General features: G+C 41.4%; 1 protein-coding gene across 1 annotated transcript; it reads right to left on the bottom strand.

Moving 5' to 3' along the window:
• Positions 1-4778: 4778 nt before the first annotated feature.
• Positions 4779-16431, bottom strand: LOC124276710 (solute carrier family 28 member 3-like). The gene is made up of 11 exons (XM_046712354.1): positions 15972-16431; positions 14608-15026; positions 14026-14170; positions 12955-13146; positions 12104-12265; positions 11243-11368; positions 9531-9661; positions 8897-9065; positions 7725-7982; positions 5472-5652; positions 4779-4856 (listed from the first exon to the last, which is right to left on the bottom strand). Exons 1-11 carry the CDS (start codon positions 16083-16085, stop codon positions 4822-4824), a joined length of 1932 nt encoding a protein of 643 aa, XP_046568310.1. The 5' UTR covers positions 16086-16431; the 3' UTR covers positions 4779-4821.
• Positions 16432-18223: the final 1792 nt, after the last annotated feature.

Raw genomic sequence — 18223 nt, 5'->3', positions numbered from 1 at the left:
TTATTCCAGTAACCAACTGACTGTTCAACCAACCCTTATGCCAGTAACCAACTGGCTATTCAGCCAACCCTTTATGCCAGTAACCAACTGACTGTTCAACCAACCCTTATGCCAGTACCAACTGACTGTTCAACCACCCCTTATTCCAGTAACCAACTGACTGTTCAACCACCCCTTTATGCCAGTAACCAACTGACTGTTCAACCACCCCTTTATGCCAGTGACCAACTGACTGTTCAACCAACCCTTTATGCCAGTAACCAACTGACTGTTCAACCACCCCTTATGCCAGTAACCAACTGACTGTTCAACCACCCCTTATGCCAGTAACCAACTGGCTGTTCGACCAACCCTTTATGCCAGTAACCAACTGACTGTTCAACCAACCCTTATGCCAGTAACCAACTGACTGTTCAACCAACCCTTTATGCCAGTAACCAACTGACTGTTCAACCACCCCTTATGCCAGTAACCAACTGACTGTTGAACCACCCATTATGTCAGTAACCAACTGACTGTCCAACCACCCCTTATGCCAGTAACCAACTGACTGTTCAACCACCCCTTATGCCAGAAACCAACTGACTGTTCAACCACCCCTTATGCCAGTAACCAACGGACTGTTCAACCACCCCTTATGCCAGTAACCAACTGACTGTTCAACCACCCCGTATTCAAGTAACCAACTGACTGTTCAACCAACCCTTTATGCCAGTAACCAACTGACTGTTCAACCAACCCTTATGCCAGTACCAACTGACTGTTCAGCCACCCCTTATTCCAGTAACCAACTGGCTGTTCAACCAACCCTTTATGCCAGTAACCAACTGACTGTTCAACCACCCCTTATGCCAGTAACCACCTGAATGTTCAACCACCTCTTATGCAAGTAACAAACTGACTGTTCAACCAACCCTTTATGTCAGTAACCAACTGACTGTTCAACCAACCCTTATGCCAGTACCAACTGACCTTTCAACCACCCCTTATTCCAGTAACCAACTGACTGTTCAACCACCCCTTATGCCAGTAACCAACTGACTGTTCAACCACCACTTTATTCCAGTAACCAACTGACTGTTCAACCAACCCTTATGCCAGTAACCAACTGGCTATTCAGCCAACCCTTTATGCCAGTAACCAACTGACTGTTCAACCAACCCTTTATGCCAGTGCCAACTGACTGTTCAACCACCTCTTATTCCAGTAACCAACTGACTGTTCAACCACCCCTTATGCCAGAAACCAACTGACTGTTTTAACACCTAGGCAACCCGATCGCCTCTCTTTTAAGAGCACCATTACGTTACACGACTATGCGTGGAGAAATAGCCTGATAGCATATATACTGTATCATTTGGAGTTTATACGCTGCATTTGGTTACATGCAACTGGGAAAATCCTTGGTGACATCAATGGATTTAACCACCTTGTAAACTGTTCATATTCACTTACCACACGATCCTCTTCCCTAGGTACATTTCATAATTTTTGGTGATTTCGTATTTGATGTGTGGTTGTTCAAATATATACACAAAGAACTTTGTTACGCAACCCCTGACATATCTGACATGGTGGTTGAAAAGTCAGTTGGTTACTGGCATAAGGGTTGGTTGAACCACCCATTATGTCAGTAACCAACTAACTGTTCAACCAACCCTTTATGCCAGTAACCAACTGACTGTTCAACCACCTCTTATGCCAGTAACCAACTGACTGTTCAACCACCCCTTATGCCAGTAACCAACTGACTGTTGAACCACCCATTATGTCAGTAACCAACTGACTGTCCAACCACCCCTTATGCCAGTAACCAACTGACTGTTCAACCACCCCTTATGCCAGAAACCAACTGACTGTTCAACCACCCCTTATGCCAGTAACCAACTGACTGTTCAACCACCCCTTATGCCCGTAACCAACTGACTGTTCAATCACCCCGTATGCCAGTAACCAACTGACTGTTCAACCAACCCTTTATGCCAGTAACCAACTGACTGTTCAACCAACCCTTATGCCAGTACCAACTGACTGTTCAGCCACCCCTTATTCCAGTTACCAACTGACTGTTCAACCAACCCTTTATGCCAGTAACCAACTGACTGTTCAACCACCCCTTATGCCAGTAACCACCTGAATGTTCAACCACCTCTTATGCAAGTAACAAACTGACTGTTCAACCAACCCTTTATGTCAGTAACCAACTGACTGTTCAACCAACCCTTATGCCAGTACCAACTGACCTTTCAACCACCCCTTATTCCAGTAACCAACTGACTGTTCAACCACCCCTTATGCCAGTAACCAACTGACTGTTCAACCACCACTTTATTCCAGTAACCAACTGACTGTTCAACCAACCCTTATGCCAGTAACCAACTGGCTATTCAGCCAACCCTTTATGCCAGTAACCAACTGACTGTTCAACCAACCCTTATGCCAGTACCAACTGACTGTTCAACCACCCCTTATTCCAGTAACCAACTGACTGTTCAACCACCCCTTTATGCCAGTAACCAACTGACTGTTCAACCACCCCTTTATGCCAGTAACCAACTGACTGTTCAACCACCCTTTATGCCAGTAACCAACTGACTGTTCAACCACCCCTTATGCCAGTAACCAACTGACTGTTCAACCACCCCTTATGCCAGTAACCAACTGGCTGTTCGACCAACCCTTTATGCCAGTAACCAACTGACTGTTCAACCAACCCTTATGCCATTAACCAACTGACTGTTCAACCAACCCTTTATGCCAGTAACCAACTGACTGTTCAACCACCCCTTATGCCAGTAACCAACTGACTGTTGAACCACCCATTATGTCAGTAACCAACTGACTGTCCAACCACCCCTTATGCCAGTAACCAACTGACTGTTCAACCACCCCTTATGCCAGAAACCAACTGACTGTTCAACCACCCCTTATGCCAGTAACCAACTGACTGTTCAACCACCCCTTATGCCAGTAACCAACTGACTGTTCAACCACCCCGTATGCAAGTAACCAACTGACTGTTCAACCAACCCTTTATGCCAGTAACCAACTGACTGTTCAACCAACCCTTATGCCAGTACCAACTGACTGTTCAGCCACCCCTTATTCCAGTAACCAACTGACTGTTCAACCAACCCTTTATGCCAGTAACCAACTGACTGTTCAACCACCCCTTATGCCAGTAACCACCTGAATGTTCAACCACCTCTTATGCAAGTAACAAACTGACTGTTCAACCAACCCTTTATGTCAGTAACCAACTGACTGTTCAACCAACCCTTATGCCAGTACCAACTGACCTTTCAACCACCCCTTATTCCAGTAACCAACTGACTGTTCAACCACCCCTTATGCCAGTAACCAACTGACTGTTCAACCACCACTTTATTCCAGTAACCAACTGACTGTTCAACCAACCCTTATGCCAGTAACCAACTGGCTATTCAGCCAACCCTTTATGCCAGTAACCAACTGACTGTTCAACCAACCCTTTATGCCAGTACCAACTGACTGTTCAACCACCTCTTATTCCAGTAACCAACTGACTGTTCAACCAACCCTTTATGCCAGTAACCAACTGGCTGATCAACCACCCCTTATGCCAGTAACCACCTGAATGTTCAACCACCTCTTATGCAAGTAACAAACTGACTTTCCAACCACCCCTTATGCCAGTAACCACCTGAATGTTCAACCACCTCTTATGCAAGTAACAAACTGACTGTTCAACCAACCCTTATGCCAGTTATCATTTGAAAGGCCAACCACCTCTTATGCCAGCAATCAGTGGACTGTTCAACCACCATCATGTTTCATGGTTTTTGTGTTGATAAATTACAGAAAATGGTTCTTTATATGTGATTACTTTGATTACTTTAAATGTGGTCTTTGATCACAAAATCTTCAGGCAAGACTACATGACTCTTCAAGATAGTGCGAACAGAAGACGTACCGAGCCTATATACCTTAAATACTCAAGTTCGGCGGAACACATGATATTTTCGAGCTAATACCTCAAGGATGACCTGTACCTTGACCTTGACCTTGGATACCTGGATACAAATGATATAAGAACTACATGCTTAAGCGGTACAGTAAATGTATGCAGGACAAACAGAATTTGTTAAAATTGGCATACATGCTTAATGTCTTAATGTTATGTCCGATGTTGAACAGTGGCCGATCGTATATCCTTCTCAAGTTAATAAGTAAACGTTATTCTCAGGCTATGGATGATGTACATACCTTCAATTTCATCAAAACACTTGCAATGCATAATTCACACGAAAACCGTGATATCGTAAAGTCAGATTTAATGTCTTCTGGCATAATAAACTACAGGGTAACGTTCCAGGTATTTTTAGTTGGAGCTGATGTACACATTTGTTTCTATTGACCAGCCTGGCAAACCAATGAATCTGTAACGCAGAATAACACTGGAGAGGTTTATTCAAATACTATATACATTTGTAATATTTCTTCACTGAGCTACCATACCATCGATTATTAAAATACATAATTACGACTCTGATGATACAAGCTATATATTCATAATACAGTAAGCTGCGTTTATAACACGTTATACCTTATAACACTAAAAAAGACCACTCATTTCAGTTTGTTGAAACCGTATTTCTTTAAAGGCGTCTTCGTAATAAAAGTGGTTTACAGTATACATGGTATTCGTGATACTGAAACACTGTCAGCTATAGTTTCTGTTTATGGCGGTGTTCCAAATTTGAGAAATATGATACAACATGGACATTGTACTGGTTGTGTGTTCCTTGTTCAAGGTTCGACACATTGCACTTTCAAAGACGCTCACGCCGACTGTAAAGCCTCATCGTACAGCAAACCTGTTGGAAACAGAAAACAATCATTTAACATAAGCCTGAATGAATATAGTTTTATGATGCCTTTTGTAATTCTCCAGACTAATGACAACGGAAGAAGGCAACAAATGGCTCCAAACATTGTATCCATGTAGGGAATCGGACGTCTTAACAACCAGACTACACCAAGGTCATAAACATAGCCAAGTCAGTTTAATATGTACAAATTACATATACACTGTATTAGGGTAAAGTCACTCACGAGAGTTCGAATACCTACATATCTAACCATATACTGTGACACCCGTAATGGTGCAATTGGAACTCATTACGCCTAGACAAGCTTTGAGCGAAAAGATTTTATACTATTTGCCAAGCATACTTTGAATTTAATGTCTCAAATCTTGAAGGCAAATAATACGGGGTTTTTTAATCCACTAACGGTACCCAAAATAGCCCAGAACCTTATATATCTCGGCCACTTCTACTTCTCACTCGAGTAGCCTAGTGGTTATCGGTCGTTGCGCTGGAGACCAAGGTTTGATTCCCCGCATGGGTACAATTTCTGGTGTCCCCCCGCCGTGGTATTGCTGGAATATTGCTTAAAACTAAACTCACTCACTCACACTACTCGCTCACCTGCGATGCATGCTGTCATAAAGCAGGCCATCTGCCCAGTGATGTTTGCCCTCAGTACATATTTTGTGATGGTGGTCCTCCGTTCGGGGCACAGCGCGATCAGCGTTCCCATGGCAACACCAACTGCCCCTATGTGGTTGAGCCCACATAAGGCATACGTACCAAGCACCTCAGAACGTTTCTGAAATACAATGGAAGAATTAGAGTCTAGGAATTAGACATACGGATATGGGTGGCAGTCACTCGTGTGCATGTCATTTGATACTATTTACAATACTGCATTTACATTCGCAGAATTCACATATGTGTCTGTTGTCTGCACTCAGCACTATTCCACAGGGGCTTGTAACGAACAAAAAAACTGGCATGAGGTATATACAGAGACTGATGGAGTCTTGACACTTAATAAAATGCCCACTGTATATACCCGATGAATTATTTCGCATTTCAAGCCCTACAAAATGACACAAACAGCACAAGAATCAAAGAAGTACTTTGGGAGCTAGGGTCTTCGGAGCTCGATAAGTCGTGATTTCCCGATTGCGAGCTAAAATCCCTGCTCAGAATTTGTGCTAATAACTTACCAATTTTCTTGTTCATTTCACCGTATACACAAACATCATGCACTAAAACATGCTGAATTGATGTCACCTATCAGCGCACTAGTCGCCATGGTTTCGTAGACACTTACACCTAACTGTCAAAATTTTACATACATTTTATTCATCGCAAACAGGCCGGTGTTGCGCCCGTTTGCCATTGATGACCTTGGCGATCTGATGGGACAACTTTAAGTTTTAACCAATCAGGTCGCTAGCTCTTTTTCAGTGAGACCAAGTTCATCAATAGCGAACGGGCACGACACAGGCCTTTGGTGAACACGAAGAGCACTTCAGTCTTTATTTAACAAATAGTAACACGAACTTGACAGTTTGAAATATTCCTTTACATTCAAGCAATAGGGATATAGTTGTAACTGTGGAACTGCAGATTGGATCTTTTTCTACCACACGATCATAGAGTAGATTTAACGGACTGAAGGCTACACAACGTCGATAACATACCCGGGCTCTTTAAGCATACTTTGTTGTCATATGCTTCCAAGCTGCATTTTACGACTGTCTGGACATGTTGGTGAGTTTAATCCACCAATTTACTGTCCTAGTCATATATTTCTGCGCATGTCCTTTGGTGATTGATGTGACGGATGTGACCCTGACATTGAACGAGAAGCAGGCTTTCTCCGGATCCTGCATTAATGACCTTGTTCAGGGACGACAGTACTTAGAACGCTTTAGCTGAGACATCGATGCGCTTGCTGTACTTAAAAGCCGTCAAAAAACATTTAACAACATGGGCGATAGCGGAGCTGATTCAACAAGTAACACAGCAAGTCTTAATGCTGTAAATATACTTACGAAACAAATATCATAACTAAAGTAGAACATTGCTCCCTTATATTCTAATACTCGCTTGGGGTCCAAGCGATAGTAAAGTTGATGAAACAAATAACAGCGAGTTTTCAACCAAACCATCACATGTCTAATACTTCAAACATAAAGTGTGACACAGCTAATGGTTTGAAATATGATGACACCTTCAACTATCAAGGCTAACTTGACAGATGGTGTAGAAACTGAAATGGTTGTGGTGGGTAACTTGACAAGGCGCCAATAGTGTCACATGATTTTACAGGCAGAGCAGAGGCTCGTAGAAATTCTCTACGCTGCGGATAAAAACAACAACAACAACAGCAAATGTATCCGAAAACCGAAAATTACCGTTCTTCAAGCCGAACCATAAAGAGACAGAGAACGAATCCATGGATGCTACATTGAGCCCAGTATATCAGTTTGGACCTGACCATGGAACCCAAAGTGGGAGACAGATAAGTGTTTGTCTGTTTGTTTGTTAGCAATATTCCAGCTACATGTAGTTGTATTTCCTTTTGTTTGGAGAACGGTATCCATAGGATGATTTTCAAGGCGCTTCAATGTTTGCACGGTGACGTTAAAAGTATCGGCGTCACTGAACGGGGAAGAAACTTGTGTTTGACTGTTCTACCAGTGTCAGACAAGGGTGTCCACTTAGACATATCTCTTTCTCGACATTTCTCGAAAACAGTCTTGAATATTCATATTCCTTTCCAGTTAATTGAATTTAATGCTATATATAGCATCCGAGCACTCCTGTTTGCAGATGATATTAATTTGGACATGGAAATACATCTACAAGACAGGTCCAGATACTAACCTCAAGAATTCCACCGACCAATGTTACATTGGTTGCGTCTAATATTACATTGCCATCTTGCCAATGCCAGGTACCGTTGTGAACCAGCTGATATTGCTCAAGATCCTTCCTGTTGATGACCAGCCTGCCAAACTCCATAAATCCAACAAAAGAATTGGCAAAGATTTTGATGCCCATCAGTTCGCCTATCTTGAAGAGGTCGACCTTGGGGAAGCCCATTATGTACGCCAGCGGATAGAACATGTAGGAACAGAGAAGCTGTGGTAAAGAGAAGAGGGTCATCGAAACAGTAACGGTGACATTAGGGACTGCGGAACAATTCTTCACATTGTTTTACTTTGTATACGATTCATGGATTGATTGATTGATTGATTTTGTGTTTAACAACACAGTCAGCAATATTCCAGCTATATGGTGCCGGTCAGTAAATAATCGAGCCTGGGCCAGACAATTAAGTGATTAACATCATGAGCATCGACATACGCCGTTGGGATACGATGACATGTGTCAACCATGTCAGCGTGAATGACCACCCGTTAATTTGCATACGAGCAAAAAGTAGAATCACTTCCTTTCAAATAATATTTACTATTTAGCTCTGACTTTACTCTGCTGTATACGTATAGAAACATATACGATATGGACACATTCAGCTTTTTTTGGAACAATTTATCAAATTTACCAAACTCAAGAATGTCGTGTAATTTATTTCCAATTTTATTTCATTAATAAGTAAAGCTTATAAACAAACGTTGCTATGACACGCTTTTCGACTCAATGAAAACTTGAGAACTGAACTATGTTTGGATTCACGGACGAAATTGAAATAATGTCAACATTTAAAGATGTGGTATATATTTCATGATATTGTGACAGTTGAAAGGTAAAGTGTTTCAGTTCCCAAGTTCATACGAAATGTATTGATCTCATCACGATAACAAGTTCAGGTTTGCGTCGATCACAATCGACGAAGGTGTATAACTTAACAAAGTTGAATTAGACAATCCAGTGACAGACATCATGAGCATCGATCTACCACCGTTCACTTTAGTTGCCTTTTGCGACAAACGCTGGTTACTGAAAGTGTACTCTTATAATCAGAACGCATAAATGATTCGCCAATGCTATACGCCATCCCACTACGTCAGCTCCACAAAAGGAGGTACACATACCGAGAACGTCACGCCTTTCACTCCCACCCTGTGCCCAAACCATTGAAATGCGGTGTCTATAAATTCAATAGCGGCGATGAAGACGATCTGGTTGACAACGACGGTGGACGCCAGTGTGATGCCATCAACAGCGCCGATAGATATTGCTTCCAATACGCTCTGAAATTTCCTGAAAGATATATCAAGACACTCTTGTGAACATGTTATATAAAAATAAAAACATATGATAATGTCAGAATTTGTTGCGATAAACTGAGTGTATCTTCCTCCATCGGTGTGTATGGGACATCATTTGTCACAGACACTTCAAATTCTGCCATTAAACATTGTGAACGCTTTATTAGAACCTTGAATACGTACATTTCAAATTATTTAGATTTGTGAGCGTGTGGAGAAATTTTAATGTGAATATGCAATATGTTATGTCGAACACTTGTGTTTAGTGGTGACTTATAAATTCTTGGGAAAAAATGAACAATCATCAAGTTTGTCAAGGTTCTCGATGTGACCAAGCACATTGTTTGACATAAAATTACACCACTGCTACCCTTGTATGTGTGCATTGGACAAAGCGGCTGTTGGGTCTGGCATGTTTAATGATAGTCCATGTCTAGTGTAATCGATTCTTACTTACGCCATTGTTATATTGTAAGCATCTTCTGGTTTGACCCTAGTCCGTCGTGTCTCCGGCATGGTCAGTTTCGCCATTGCGAGGGCGGCGGGGGCAGACATCACAGACGCTGTGAGGAGGTGGTTGGCAGGAGCCTGCAGAGGGATGCTTACAACATGTAACACCATACAGAATCCCCTATCTAAGGAGTACATACATACAGCCAGCTGTATTCTGCACCATCTAAAGTCAGAGGGGTTTTGTACATGTTTGCAAACACCAACACCATAGGTGTCAAATTTTGAAGACAGTGCGATGCCAGGCGACAGACAACTCAGGTCTTGAATGGCATTTAGAAGTAATAGACTTCTTTATTATGAGGACATAACGTTTCGGAGCATATCCTTCCTCCTAATTCATCGCTCGAAGAAGTAAGAATATACTCCGAAACGGTGTGTTCCTCATGATAAAGAAGTTGACATCCATAAAAACTCTCTTCGATAGAGTGAGTGAGTGAGTTTGGTTTTACGCCGCTTTTAGCATTATTCCAGCAATATCACGGCGGGGGACACCAGAAATGAGCTTCACACAATGTACCCATGTGGGGATTCGAACCCGGGTCTTCGGCGTGACGAGCGAACGCTTTAACCACTAGGCTACCCCACCGCCCCTCTCTTTTATAGACAACTCACACACTGGTCATTGACATGATATTCGTATTTGTTTAAGAACTGAGAAATTCGGGGATCCATCTCTGAGCAAATATAGAACATCGATTGTGTTCATTCTGATATTGTCCTTTTGTTGATTTCAGTGACTTAAGTGTCAATATCATTAGGTATCAACAAACTGCTGTACAGATAATTAAAGGAATGTAGTTTGGTAACTATTGTTATTAATGTTCGTTTTGCTTATAAACCAAGAAGCAAGCTAAGTGAAAGTATACATTACATACATGAATAGATACTTTTGACACAGACACATTGAGGAAGCAGCAAAAGTTATAAGCAGTGAGATACAAATGAATGTTATTGGAACTTCCGTTCTGGCAGTGGTGCAGACACGTCGTACTTCCAATAGAGGCAGGAAGGTGAGGTGAGGTGAAATTGGGTTTTACGTCGTGCTTGAGAATATTTCGCCCATATGACGACGTGCATGCGTGTGTGTGTGTATGTGCGGCTGCTTGTACTAGCCTAGACTGAAGCTGGTTTTATAGTGCTAGCCCACTGAGATACCATGCCGCAGTGAAGCATGAATACCTCACTCAGACACATTATACTGACTCCGAGCCGACCAGTCCGCATTGTACCCATTAATGCCGAGCGCCAGGCAGGGACCAACAAGTACAAAATTTTAACGTCTTTTGGTATGACGCGGTCGGGGATCGAACCCGCGACCTTCCACTCTCCGGGCGGACGCTCTAACCACTACACCACGGAGTCGGTCAATAGAGGAAGGAAATATACCCTGGATGTTGCTAGAAAAATCGACAAAATGGCGTGTCAGACTAGGTGCTAGACAACATTGGGGTCATAACAGATGGGGGTAGACTAGATGCGGGTGTCATGTTAGTGTACACGAAATGGGGGTGTCAGATTGGATGTAGGAGACTAGATTGGGATATCAGATTAGACGGGGTAAAAAAGATGGGGGTGTGAGATTAGATAGGATAGACTATCACGCCTCTAACTATATTCAACTTGATAAAAAGTCATTGACAAGAAGATATAACTTACTCCAAAGTTCACAAGCATTCCAAAGACACTTCCGGAAATACTGGAGAAAGTTGCGACCATGATGGCATGCATCTCAGATGCAGTCAGTAATGGCAGGAATGGTTTGATAGCCATTGGAGCCTCAGACTGAAGTCGGAATATCAAAACAATCATGTGATGCAGCACAACTTGGCATAAGACGGTACAGGGATGATAACTGCATTCGCTATTTAACCCCACTTAGTAACGATCATATCCACGTGTTCCTACAACAACGACCGCGCCGCAAGAGCATGTTTAGTGTCGATACAAAGGGTGACGGAAAAGACCTGAGCTTAAATATGATGGTTCTTTAAGATATTGCTAACTCTTTCTTAACATAGTTATATCCAAGGTCTATGCACTTCACCTAATGACACCATGACCATCTGCATAGCTACGACATCTTTAGGATGGAGGCCATCATTGTACTAGTTTTCACCTTCTTCATTAAAGAATACCTTCGACGTTACCTTAACATATAACCTACATATAACCTGGTTGTATAAGTGTCTTTTAAAAACGCTCCCTTCAATCATTAAAAGTTTTACGGGTTTTACCCAGAACGTGCCACCCTGTACACAAATCTTGACAGCACAGTACATAAATTGTGACAAAAGGGGGCCGGTATTAATTGGTCATCCAGGATTCAAAGTTATTCGATAATACTATTGCAAACTTATGTATGAGAAACACGTTTGTCTGAAAATAGCTGAAAGGTTAACCATTATATATACAGGCTATGTTAAACACATCCTATGAAAGATATAACGAATCGTGAAGGTTTGGCTGATATCTCTAATGAAGGCTGGGGGAAGTGTTGAAAGTACTGTTAGTACTCACGGGACCAAGAAACATGTTGAAGGCAGCGTTGACAGATTCAACAGCGCTCGTACCCATACAGAAGAAGAGGAACTTCCCGAAGTTCTTGACAATAGCTTGGAGCACCCCGTAGTGGTACAGCATGTTGACTGTGGAACTCATGAAAATAATCAGTGGCATTGTCTGGAAGGAGAAATCCAATAATGTTATTACCTCTTTGGATGAACACGTACGATTTTAACAATTGGTATCTGACCACAATATATGATAAATGCATATACTAAGTTTACAGGTACTAAATGGTTCTAAAACTTTCTGTATCGATTCATATTTTTTAACAGTTTTTGAAATGATCATTTGATTTACGTTCCGAAGATATAAAATTGCTTTCAAGTTCATTTAATATAATCTTTCGACCTTGAGAGAATGTTTTTTGGCATTCCGATGATCATTATGATGCAAATATCGACCAAGGTTCTTAAGATCACATATTTGCTTGGTTGCTATTTATTACAGTTTATTCACTTATTAATAGTCACTTATTAAATACATATACATATAAAACAATACCAATTTCAATTGCAAGCTTTGGGCAGAACAATCACCTTACCACTGAGTGAACTGAGCAAACTGGTTGCCCATATTGTTAAATATTTGGAAAATTATGTTTCATTTTCAACTATTGCCCAATTAACGCAATGAGCAGGTGTTTGTTCGCACACTGCATGCAATTAGCAGGCTGAATTGCATATTGCACGCATTGGGAAAACGGCCTGCCCAAAGCACGTAATGGGCAGTTGCACAGATTGGGTGTAACATATCGTCCATTTGGATGGTAGTGATGGGGCAACTATTCTTGAGAACCAACGCACCACAAACACAAACTGGTGATCTCTGAAGCTGTCCCCAAACACAAACTGAGAACCTTTGTCTGTGTGTCTCATGTATTCTTCAAGCCTCTCTCCCAACCAGTTGAAAACGCTGTATCCAAATCTCGACCGGAGGATGAACAGCGCAAACAGAAACTGTGTTGTAATGCCCCAGAACACTGCATGCCAGTTGACCTGTAGGAAATGAGGGATGTCTGAATACGAATCTGGTTTGCTTTCCAGAACTGATTATATATATTTCCGCATTCCGTGTGTATAAGAAGGTTATAACTTTAGTGAAACCCATGATCCCAATCATGGATACTGTTGTGACAAGGAATAATGATTATATTGGATGCGAGATTCGAACCGCGACCTAAGGTTCTAGGCACGGGTAACTCAGCTCATTTACGTCTAACGCATTACATAAGGACAACACTCATTGACTGTATTAAATGATGTAATTATCATAAGCCTAATGTATAATCTTATTATCAGATCTTCACCAGAAGATCCGGGGTACAGTTGGTCTTCAGCAACATATGCTTATCGTAAGAGCCGACAAACGGGATCGGGTGGTCAGACTTCATATCTTTGTATACCAAGGTGCCGTTGTACAAAGCGATCTTAGCACTAAGGTGACCGTAACTCCCATGCTTTAACACTGACTTAAGGTAACCTTAGCACTAAGGTGACCGTAACTCCCATACCTTAACATTGACTTAAGGTAACCTTAGCACTAAGGTGACGGTAACTCCCATACCTTAACATTGACTTAAGGTAACCTTAGCACTAAGGTGACGGTAACTCCCATACCTTAACATTGACTTAAGGTAACCTTAGCACTAAGGTGACGGTAACTCCCATACCTTAATATTGACTTAAGGTAACCTTAGCACTAAGGTGACCGTAACGCCCATACCTTAACACTGACTAAAGGTAGCCTTAGCGCTAAGGTTGCTTTGAACAACGGCACCCTGATCTGTAGAATATTGATCATAATCAATCATAAGCGAATATAACTGGAATATTGTTTAATGCGGCGTTAAGGAAGGGAAAACAAACTAATATTACCAGGTCTGGGCGTTTGGAGAATATGTAACCGATAACTATGAAGAAGACCAGTCCTGCGAGGGAGGTGAAGTTCTTTGGACTTGTTTGTAGAATGGTTAGACACAGGTACGTGATAATGAACAAAAGTATCGACAAGTACAGGAACCTGAAACAGCAAACGGAAGTAATACAGTATCTTATTACATACATTTGTGTAATAACTAAATACCATATGCCAGCAATTACATAGTGATAAACACAATATCTTCACGAACTAATTAATTGAATGTGTCCAATCGACATTCAGCATGTCAAGTGTCATATTTAGATATTTAGGACGCTGGGGTGGCGTTGGAATGACATGGGGACAAATTGTTGTTGTTTTTTTATCAGGTTCGAGAAGAGAAATGTTCTCTAAAAAACAGGATAAAAAAGTGTTTGCCGATTTTCATATCTAAACAACAATAATAAAGGGATTTCGTTTTACGAAAACTTTGATTTTTATCAGTTTATAAAGAAGATAACTGTTCAAAAACAAAACTAGAACTGCAGTAAAACAAATACAAGTAGGGATAATGACTTCATCAAAGAGACAAATCATACCATCTGATTCCTTTTCGAACTATTGGCCTTCTCAGGGTCTGGCATCTGCAACCTTCTCTGATCTTCTGGAAGATTTTCCCGCTGAAGTTGCTGTAGCCAACAAGAAACAAAACAAAACACGTGCCCCAGACAAGCCTGACAGAGCCTTCATCCCCAAACGAGTAGTCTATGCAGAAGCCAAGATACACCAGGTAGACAACTAATATGACAGACCCAACAACGCGACCGATAATAGTCTTGTGTTCATTCAGTTTGTGTACGATTGCTGTTCTTGTTTGAGCCACTCTTCCTCCACACTTCAAATAGTACTCTCGAAACTCCTCCTCGTCTTCTCTCTCTTCTTCTCTTTCCTCCTCCTCGACTGACAGGTCATTTAAATGTGTCAGAAGTCCATGTTCCTCGAAGTCTTCTTTGTCAACCTTAATTAAAAATGGAGATTGAGATAACTTGTTTTCCTCATGTCCGTGAAATATGCATGTCCGGTTGATCAGAATGGATCTTAAAATAATTATCTGGATAAATAACCTACATATAAGTCTCATGACTATCAGGACAATGATGTGCAGCTGATGACTCAGGAGCCAACGCACCCATGAAGATCCGGGTTAAAATTGATCCTCAGCAACCCATGCTTGTTGAAGAGTCGACTAACGCGATCGAGTGGCCAGGTTCGCTGACTTGGTTGACTCACATCACCGTATGCAAATTGCGTTGATCGACGCTCATGTTGATGATCACTGAATTGTCTGGTCAGGACTTGACCATTTACAGAGCGCCACCATATAGCTGCAATACTGTTGAGTGCTGCGTTAAACAACAAGCCAACAAACGAGCATAACAGCCAAAGCGCAGATTTGTTAGTTTCTTGTTTAACGGGGCGGTGGGGTAGCCTAGTGGTTAAAGCGTTGGCTCGTCACGCCGAAGACCCGGGTTCGAATCCCCACATGGGTACAATGTGTGAAGCCCATTTCTGGTGTCCCCCGCCGTGATGTTGCTGGAATATTGCTAAAAGCGGCGTAAAACCAAACTCAGTCAGTCTTGTTTAACTCAACTATACTCAAGTTGTGTGACAGCGGTGTGTGAATAATCGAGTCTAAATCACACAGTCCAGTGAGCAACAGCATGAGTATTGATGCCAGCACCTAAGATGCAAAGATATGCAGCAACCAAGTCAGTCAGCCTACTTCTCTTTCGAGAACCATTGGTTGCCAAAGAACCGGAAACTTCATGGGCCGCCAACATACACACAATCTAATAATCAGCTTCATTGTGTACCATTGAAACCAATACCTCATTTCAAAGTGAATCAATAGTCTTGATCTGACTAACTGAACTTTAATCATGGAAGAAACAAGTCTACATACATCTGACTTTCCAGATTCTACAAGAGCAAAGGCCCCGCAGTTCTCTTTGAGTAGACCATTCTCGGCTGACATCTTCAATATAGCGGACCCTGTGACAAAACAAAACCATGTCATGAACAGAAAGACATGATGTTATTGTATTTCGTAAAGACATGTAGTGAGTGAGTGAGTTAAGATTTAAAGTAAAGATATGTAAGCTTTATACAGAGCAGTTAAGAGACAGGGACGAATAGGTTCGGTGACTTCGGGTAACTTCTCCACGGGGTTAATGATCGACTTCTGAGGAAGCACGCAGCCACGGATGAAGTAAAGGATCGTCAAACCGTCAAGACCGAGGATGACCAGTGACCGGGATGACCGGGACGCAGTTCGTCTGGCGAGACACAATCCCATGACCCATGACGTAGAACTGTTCATAGAGACTTACCGTTCGACTCTCTACCAGAACGAACCTGAGGGTTTGCCGGTCTGAGGGAACGTAGACATCAGATCTGGCCCCGATTTCTCAAAACAAACTGAAGTCTGAGTTTTGACTTAAGTTAGAGTTTTTACTCAAAATGCGTTTCCCAGAATGAACTGAAATCGATATCTTGATAAATGCTCTATGTGGAGTGCCTAGTATATCAACATGTCTGCCAACGCTTGTAAACATCAAAATGCAACATATGTATCTACGACATGCTCTGTGTTAAACGCAACATTGACAAGCACACAATTTTGTTATTCTTCGTGCCGAGGTTTTTTATTTACAGTGTCAGTAAATGAAATTAATGAAATATATATGTGTTTCCAAAAGTATAATTATTCCTAGTTATCTACCCACACACAGGAAAAAAGAACCAACTCGGCGTGTTTTTTTCTTGTTAGTAATACAGAAACTAATGATGTTTGTAATTCAAACGATGCTTGCAAACAAACTTGTATTAAAATACAATCATAGGAAATACACAATTAAACATATATCCGCAGCATGTCAACAACTAGCAACTTTATGGCAGATCTATGTGTAAGGCTGGCTATAGATACATATCATAGTGATCTATAATCGTTAACTCATTATCGATTGATTAGCGATAAACATTGGAGACGTAACAAAACTGTCTGAAAGAAATTGGTGGGGTGACATGTTATTGCATGAATTATTAACAAAACAGTGTCCTGGGCCTAGATTTTCTTAGCGCTAAGATAGTCGGAAGTGCCATACATTAACATTAACTCACCACTATCTTAGCGCTAAGAGAGCTTCGAAAATCTAGGCCCTGAACATAATTTAGAAACTGAGGTCCGCGTAAGTATCCATCTGTTCATAAAATGATTGATCTATATAATTGTTATGGACTAAGTACACTAAGAAAATTATCCAAATTGTGTAATTTTATCAAAAAAATTGTCAAAATCAACTGTTAGTTAAACATAAGCAGCCACTACCAATGTATAATAGTGAATGAGAGTTTATGTTTTACATCACAAGGGCAATCTCTCAGCCATAACGTGACGAGAAATTTAATGTAAGTATTGGATATAGTATGAATAAGAAGCCTGTATTTGATGGACAGTACTAGAATATCACAGATAGAAATGAAAACTAGCTGATAGCAGTTAAAAGAAAGAAATATTATTAATCAACAATACAATATAAAACAGGCTATGGATCTCCAACAACTGAAGGTAGATCACCATACTAGGGACCATGGGCACTTACAGTACCTTTCCTACCTGCATGGACACAAGTTGGATTTTCACCATCCCTTCAGTCACTGGCGACAATTGATGAGTTAAGCCAAAATTTGAAAGAACGAATATGCTTCATTTAAAAGCCTGGGCCTAGTTTTCGAAGCTCTTAGTGGCGCTAAGGTAGTCGTAAGTTAATGTGAATGTATGGCACTTACGACTATCTTAGCACTAAGAGAGCTTCGAAAATATAGGTCCTGGCTTGAATGTAGATACTTCGAATGGTATGGGACTTACATACTCTCTTAATGGAACAATAAACCAATGTATACTAGCTCTCTGTATAACCTAAGTATGATATGTATGGAGCCTTTAATACATATTTGTATTTGTACTCAGTATATCTATACACTGAGTCAGATTTGTCTCTTCTTCCAGACCCGTGAAGATCCGGGGTAGAATAGGTTGCCACAAAAGGCGACTATGCTTGTCGTAAGGGGCGACTAACGGGATCGGGTGGTCAGGCTCGCTGACTTGGTTGACACATGTCATCGGTTCCCAAGTGCGCAGATCGATGCTCA

This window comes from Haliotis rubra, unplaced genomic scaffold, assembly GCF_003918875.1.
Source record: "Haliotis rubra isolate DU_JTF1 unplaced genomic scaffold, ASM391887v1 Scf2117, whole genome shotgun sequence".
Classification (NCBI taxonomy): domain Eukaryota; kingdom Metazoa; phylum Mollusca; class Gastropoda; order Lepetellida; family Haliotidae; genus Haliotis; species Haliotis rubra.
This window is presented reverse-complemented; position numbering and strand designations above follow the sequence as displayed.

What these genes read in the sequence shown, in the direction of transcription:
- LOC124276710 (XM_046712354.1), bottom strand. Translation starts at nt 16,085, where the DNA reads ATGACATGGTTTTGTTTTGTCACAGGGTCCGCTATATTGAAGATGTCA. An exon ending in TAGAATCTGGAAAGTCAGAT is followed by an intron (nt 15,027 to 15,971) that starts GTATGTAGACTT and finishes TTTTTAATTAAG; the next exon opens with GTTGACAAAGAAGACTTCGA. An exon ending in GCTTACAATATAACAATGGC is followed by an intron (nt 9,066 to 9,530) that starts GTAAGTAAGAAT and finishes TATATCTTTCAG; the next exon opens with GAAATTTCAGAGCGTATTGG.